The sequence below is a fragment of the Dipodomys ordii genome, unplaced genomic scaffold, assembly GCF_000151885.1.
Source record: "Dipodomys ordii isolate 6190 unplaced genomic scaffold, Dord_2.0 Scaffold65, whole genome shotgun sequence".
Classification (NCBI taxonomy): domain Eukaryota; kingdom Metazoa; phylum Chordata; class Mammalia; order Rodentia; family Heteromyidae; genus Dipodomys; species Dipodomys ordii.
This window is the reverse complement of record NW_012267281.1, coordinates 6,627,296-6,633,570: the sequence shown is the minus strand read 5'-3', so window position 1 is coordinate 6,633,570 and position 6,275 is coordinate 6,627,296. Positions and strand designations below refer to the sequence as shown.

Below are 6,275 nucleotides of genomic sequence, written 5' to 3'. Positions count from 1 at the left end.
AAAAAAAAGAATACTATGTATGCCCCAGCAACTGAACACAAGTCTCGCAACAACCCTCTCCTTAAGCAAGTGACCAACAAAATCAGTTGCATGCTGTGATTTTTGTTGTTGTTGTTGTTGGTCATGGGGCCTGAACCCTGGGCCTGGGCACTGACCCTCAGCTCTTCAGCTCAAGGCGAGCTCTCTACTACCTGAGCCACAGCATCACTTCTAGTTTTCTGAGTGGTTTATTGGAGATAAGAGTCTCGGGACTTTCCTGCCCAGGCTGGCTTTGAACTGCAATCCTCAGATATCAGCCTCCTGAGTAGCTAGGATTACAAGGGCTGAGCCACTGGTGCCGGCTGCATGCTGTGATTTTGTAGAGGCTCACTCAAATCCTCCTGAAGGAATCCTGCAGGGCCTTCTTTTCATTGGATGCCATCTGCATAGCTTCTTCATGTGTTTTGTCATTGAGCATTCCATATGTGTGTGATTGGTTATACCTAACATACCTTGGTATTTTTTCAGAGACTGACCTAATTCAATGTAAATTAAAAAATTAGTACCAGTAAAGATACTTTTTAGCTGGGCGCCAGTGGCTCATACCTGTAATCCTAGCTACTCAGGAGGCTGAGATCTGAGGATCATGGTTCAAAGCCAGCCCCAATAAACCACTTGAAAACCGGAAGTGGTGCTGTGGCTCAAGCGGTAGAGTGCTTGCTTTGAGCTGAAGAGCTGAAGGACAGCATTTAGGCCCAGAGTTCAAGCCCCATGACCGAACAACAAAAAAAAAAAGATATTTTTAAAAATCTTTACCACAGAGTCCTGAGGATATGTAAGTATTCTATGTGACTTATGCACATTATACTATCCCCAGTGCTTTAAAGCATTTTTTTAATTAAAAATTTTTTAAAATTCATGTTAACTCTTTTCATCCACTAAACTTTCACTGCAAGTCAAATGACCTGTGTGCCTGAAGAGAGGAGAAATGGAGGATTATCATAAGACATAGATAGAAAACAAAGTCATACCAATTAGAAGATGTGTTGCAGGGTACCAGTGACTCATGGCTGTAATCTTTGTTACTGAGGAGGCTAAGATCTGAGGATTGGGCTTCAAAGCTTGCCTGGGCAAGAAAATCCATGAGATCCTTTTTTTTTTTTGGGGTCCGGTCGTGGGGCCTGAACTCTGGGCCTTCAGCTCAAGGATAGCGCTCTACCACTTGAGCCACAGCACCACTTCTGGCTTTTTTCTTTTTGTTTACATGTTGCTGAGGAACTGAACCCAGGGCCTCATGCACGCAAGGCAAGCGCTCTACCACTGAGCCACCTTCCTAGGCCCCTCCATGAAACTCTTATCTCTAATTAATCACCAGAAAACTGGAAGTGGCATTGTGGCTCAAAGTGGTAGAGCACTAGCCTCCAGTGAAAAAACTCAGGACAGTGCCGAAGCCCTGAGTTCAAGCCCCATGACCAACTAAATGAACAAACGAAAGAAAAAACAAACAAAAACTGTGTCTCCCAGTTGACATCTATGAGCTGGGGGTGTCAGCTACTTACCACACGGTAGTGATTGGGGGCCCACACGAGAAGGGTGTGGCGGTGGCCTGGCTCAAACTTATGCACTACTTCAGTGACAGGTGACCCAGTAGAAATGTTTATGCTTGTGACTTGGTCTGCTTCGAAAGTCCTAAATTCATTTGTCTATACATGGGGAAAAGAAGCACGGTTAATACCAGTCTTATTCATACTGTTACCATTGTAATGGTATGTTATTGCCATTCCAAGTTTTGTATTCAAATCTATCCCCACCAAAAATGCCTTGTGGGGAGATGGCGGTTATATGTCTTAGCCTCTACCTGCCCTCATGGACTCTGTCATACATTTGTTTTCATATTGACACAGGAATTCTACTTTTCATCAGACATTTTAATTTTATTTTGCTGTTTGAAAATAAATGCTGGAGCTAGGCGCCAGTGGCTCAGGCCTATAATCCTAGCTACTCAGGAGGCTGAGATCTGAGGATCACAGTTCAAAGCCAGCCAGGGCAGGAAAAGTCTGTGAGACTCTCTATCTCCAATACACTACTCAGAAAACTAGAAATGGTGCTGTGGCTCAAGTGGTAGAGCACTAGCCTTGAGCTGAAGAGCTGAGGGACAGAGTTCAAGCCCCACGACTGACAAAAAAAAAAAAAATGCTGGGACAGGCACTATAGATCAGGCCTATAACCTTAGCTACTTTGGAGGCTGAGATTGGCTGAATTGTGGTTTCAGGCCAGCCCAGGCAAAAGGATCCCCATCTCAATCAATAAACCAGGCATGTGGTATGTATCTGTGATCCCAGCTCATGGGAAGCAGTAGGTGACAATCTGATGAGAAGGTCCCCAGATGAAAAGCATTCAGATCATCTTTCACTTACTTGAGAGAATTGGCCCAGTGTCACTGTCTCTCCAGGGAAATATACATTCATGTTATCATTTCCTATATTCAAGACTTTAATTTGGACTTGATTAGCTCCGGGGAAGACTGGAAGAGTTTTCTGAAGGAAAGAAAAGACATTTGACAGTGAGGGTTTCAGTGTGACTCTGATGGTCACTGTCAACCTTGCATTAGAGTTGGTTTTCCTCCAGCCATCCACAGCTGAGCTGGCATAGACAGGCCCATTGCCCAGCATGGCTTCCGAGCTCATGTCATGTGACCACTGGAAAAAGTGTTCATACAGAGCATGGAATAATAGGGAACAGGCCACTCAGGGCCCTATCGAGCCACCTCGGGCCAGAGGAGACCAGGTTATGAAGCCCAGGATCAGAGCCACTGGAGGAACCGTGGCCTCCACGGATGTCGCTCTTGGTTGGGGACCTAAAGTCTGCTCTCCCTGCTTCTTGCTTCCCCCATCCTGGGAATGGAGCCCTGATCTTCCCCCATCCTGGGAATGGAGCCCTGATCTTCTTCCTCTCACAACTGTGTCACTTCCGGTGTCTCCACACTGGTGCTCAGAGCTTCCTGTCTTTATGCGGCACGTACAGACCCAGTGTTGCTGGAGGAGCCCAGGTGTGTTCCACAATTCATTTTCCACAAAGTGAAGTGTGCACAGGAGAGAGTGAACCAGCTGGGCTTTATCCACCAGACCAGGAGTGGTGGGGTAGGGGTAGGGATTCAGGTGTCCATCAACAGGTGAGTGGAAAAGCAAAAGGTGTCCACGTACAATGGAATATTTTTCAGTCCTCAAAAAGGAAGAAGCCAGGTCTGGTTGCTCATGCCTGTAATTCTAGCTACTCAGGAGACTGAGATCTGAGGATCAAGGGAAGGAAAGTCCCTGAGACTCTTATCTCGAATTCACTACCAAAAAGTCAGAAGTGGAGCTACGGGCCTGGCTTTGAGCACAAAAGCTCAGGGACAGCTCCCTTGGCCTCCTACTGCCCAAAGCTCCAGACCTCACACTGTGTGCAGGGCTGGGCCCTGGCCTCCTCTGATCCTCTCATTCTGACTGCTCCCCTTCAACCCACCAGTGAGGGACATGGGAGACTGGGGAAACTCACATCAATTTCCACCTGCACAATTGCAGCCACCACAAAGGCCATGGAAGCCAGGAACATCCCAACGGTCATCTTTTTTAGAGAGCTGATGGGGACAAGAAAGTGAACCTCAGCCCTCAGGCACACAAGTCCCAAAGCACGCCGCCTCTCCCTGTGTCCCCCCAGACAAACAAAACCAACCCAAGGACAAAGACCTGTGTGCCCCCAATCCTCTCTGTCCTTTGTAACTGTGAATGCAGGCAAGGAGGGCAATGGCATACAGCTTCTCATGTGTACCTTTACACCCAATTTCTAGAACCTTGACTAGGCAACCATTCAGCCATCCAACCATTCATTCAGGCTGCCCTTCATAGTTCATTTATTCACTTATTTATTGATGGCAGTCCTCAATTTGAATTGGGGACCTTGTGTTTGCTAAGCAAGCATTCTCCCACTTAGGTTTACCAGCCCAATGTGTTTATTTATTTATTAACTTATTTTTGTGCTAGTCCTGGGGCTTGAACTCAGGACCTGACATTGTCCTTAAGTTTTTACTCAAGGATAGAGCTCTACTACTTGAGTCATACCTTCACTTACTGCTTTTTGGTGATTAATTGGAGATAAGAGTCTCACAGACTTTCCTGTCCAGGCTGACTTTGAACCATAATCCTCAGATTTCAGTCTCCTAAGTACTAGGATTATAGGCATGAGACATCAGCATTTGGACTGCTTTTGAATTTTTTTACTTAATAAATTAATAATTAATAGTTTGACTTTTTTGTGCCAGTATTGGCACAGTATTGAACTTAGGGCCTTTTAATCTCACTTTTCTTTTTCCACTCAAGGCTGGTACTCTACCAACGGAGTCACATTTCTGAGCATTTTGTTGGTTAAATAGAGATAAGACTCTCTCAGGTTTGTCAGCCTGGGCTGGCTTCAGACTGCAATCCTCAGATCTCAGCCTCCTGTATAGCTTAGATTACAGGTGTGAGCCACTGGTGTGGACTCAAGCCCTTTTATTCTAAAGGATATTTTAAGAAACATCAGCCTGCAAACATCTCTTTAAATCAATTCTTTGGAAACCCCCACCTTCAAGGTGGGGTTGTGGGGGCTACAGCAGACCCAATACAGCCCCTTCCGTGCCATGGACCAACTGGGCCTCCACCACCCCACGCCAACCAGCACTTACGTGAAATTGAAGCCACACTTGGCAATGAGAGGGTACACTAGGGCATCCATGATGGGGACCATGATCACGATGAGGATGGCGTTCACAGTCTGTGGGCGGGGCAGAGAGAAGGGGTGAAGCTGGGCTCTGTGAGGAGATCTGGAAAGAGACTTCAATTCTTCCTCCTACCTGCATCTGATCCGGCTGGATTTCAATACTTCCCTGGAAGAGACGAGGGGGAAAATCTCACAAAAGAGAAGGAGAAAGTGGACAAAGGCATAAAATAAAGAAGCAGAGGCCAGAGGAGGTAAATAACAAGATACCCCACACTCACAATTCTCCCAGTCATAGTGGTTGCTTGCAGCGTCCACCTGGACCCCTTAAAAACAGACACATTTACCGCATTATTGGGGAGGATGGCTTTTAAAGTCTCCCAAACCACCGTGGGCTCTCTTCTAAATTAGGAGCGAGGGCTGAAGTGTTATGGGACTTAAAGTTGTTTTAGCAGGTGATGGGGCTCACGCCTGTAATCCTAGCTACACATAGGAGGTGGAGATCCGGGGATCTTGGTTTGAAACTAGCCTGGTCAGAAAAGTCCATAAGACTCTTATCTCCAATTAACCAGAAAAAAAAGAAGCAAGCTAAAAGCAGAGATAAGGCTCAACTGGTAGAGTGCTGGCCTTGAATGAAAAAGTCAAGCAAGAGTGCAGAGCTGTAAGTTCAAGCCCCAGTGCCAGCACTAATGAACTAATTAAATACATAAAGTTGTCTTCATTAAGTTGGCCGCCTGGTCCATTATAGTATTAGGCAGAAGGCAATAGGTTGCATTTCTGTTCTACCAGGAGACACAATATACAGAACTGGGCCCCTGTTGGGGGTGGGGCACAAAGTACTGGTCTGGGTGGAACTCCATATGATGCTGTTCATGAAGACACCCACCGTGTTGTCTAGGAGGACATCACAGAAGGGCAGGGATCTGCCCTCTTGCAGTTCTTACTGTATACCCATCGCTGAGCACTTTCTACACAATCCCTAATTTGATCCTCACAGCTTCAAGGTGATTATGACTTATTCAGATGGTCTTTCACCCCTGTCACCAGCTGCTTGACACTGAGTTTATTTCCAGTGCCAGCTTGATTCCAGCAGGCTCTTGTCCAACAGGAAGACCGTGACCTAGGTCTTCATAAAGCTAGTCATAATTTCATAGTTATAAGTAAGATTAATGTGCACACTCACATTTTCCCCAAGGGAAGTTCAGACCCTTGCAAGAATCCCCCGTGCACTAAACACACACAGTCACAACTTTTTTAAACTTCAGTTTCTAAAAGAGTAGCTTATGGCTTTTTCTACTCATCACCACACCTGGAGCTGTCAAACATCACTGCGCAAGGTTCTACTATGTCTCCTATAGCTGTGACAGAAAGAATGAAGCTCTTAGGGGGAAGGGCTATGATTTAGTCTAGAACTAAATCATCCCAGTTTAAAGTGGGAGATACAGAGCAGCTTGGTAGGGCTGTCCTATAATCCAACTACTTTGGAAATGGAGATTGGAAGGATTGCATTTGGAGTGCAGCCTGAGAGAAAAGGTGAGCCTGTCTAAAAAGATAACTGGAGC

General features: G+C 46.0%; 1 protein-coding gene across 1 annotated transcript in view; it reads right to left on the bottom strand.

Annotated features, from left to right (window-relative positions):
- Slc15a1 (solute carrier family 15 (oligopeptide transporter), member 1) overlaps positions 1-6,275 on the bottom strand; it is a 27,322-nt gene that overhangs the window by 8,587 nt on the left and 12,460 nt on the right. Inside the window, exons 8-13 of the mRNA XM_013022963.1 lie at positions 4,995-5,039; positions 4,850-4,882; positions 4,682-4,770; positions 3,517-3,598; positions 2,397-2,516; positions 1,539-1,682 (exon numbers count right to left, since the gene is read on the bottom strand). Coding sequence (XP_012878417.1) covers positions 1,539-1,682; positions 2,397-2,516; positions 3,517-3,598; positions 4,682-4,770; positions 4,850-4,882; positions 4,995-5,039 — 513 coding nt within the window. The remainder of the gene's footprint in view (positions 1-1,538; positions 1,683-2,396; positions 2,517-3,516; positions 3,599-4,681; positions 4,771-4,849; positions 4,883-4,994; positions 5,040-6,275) is intronic.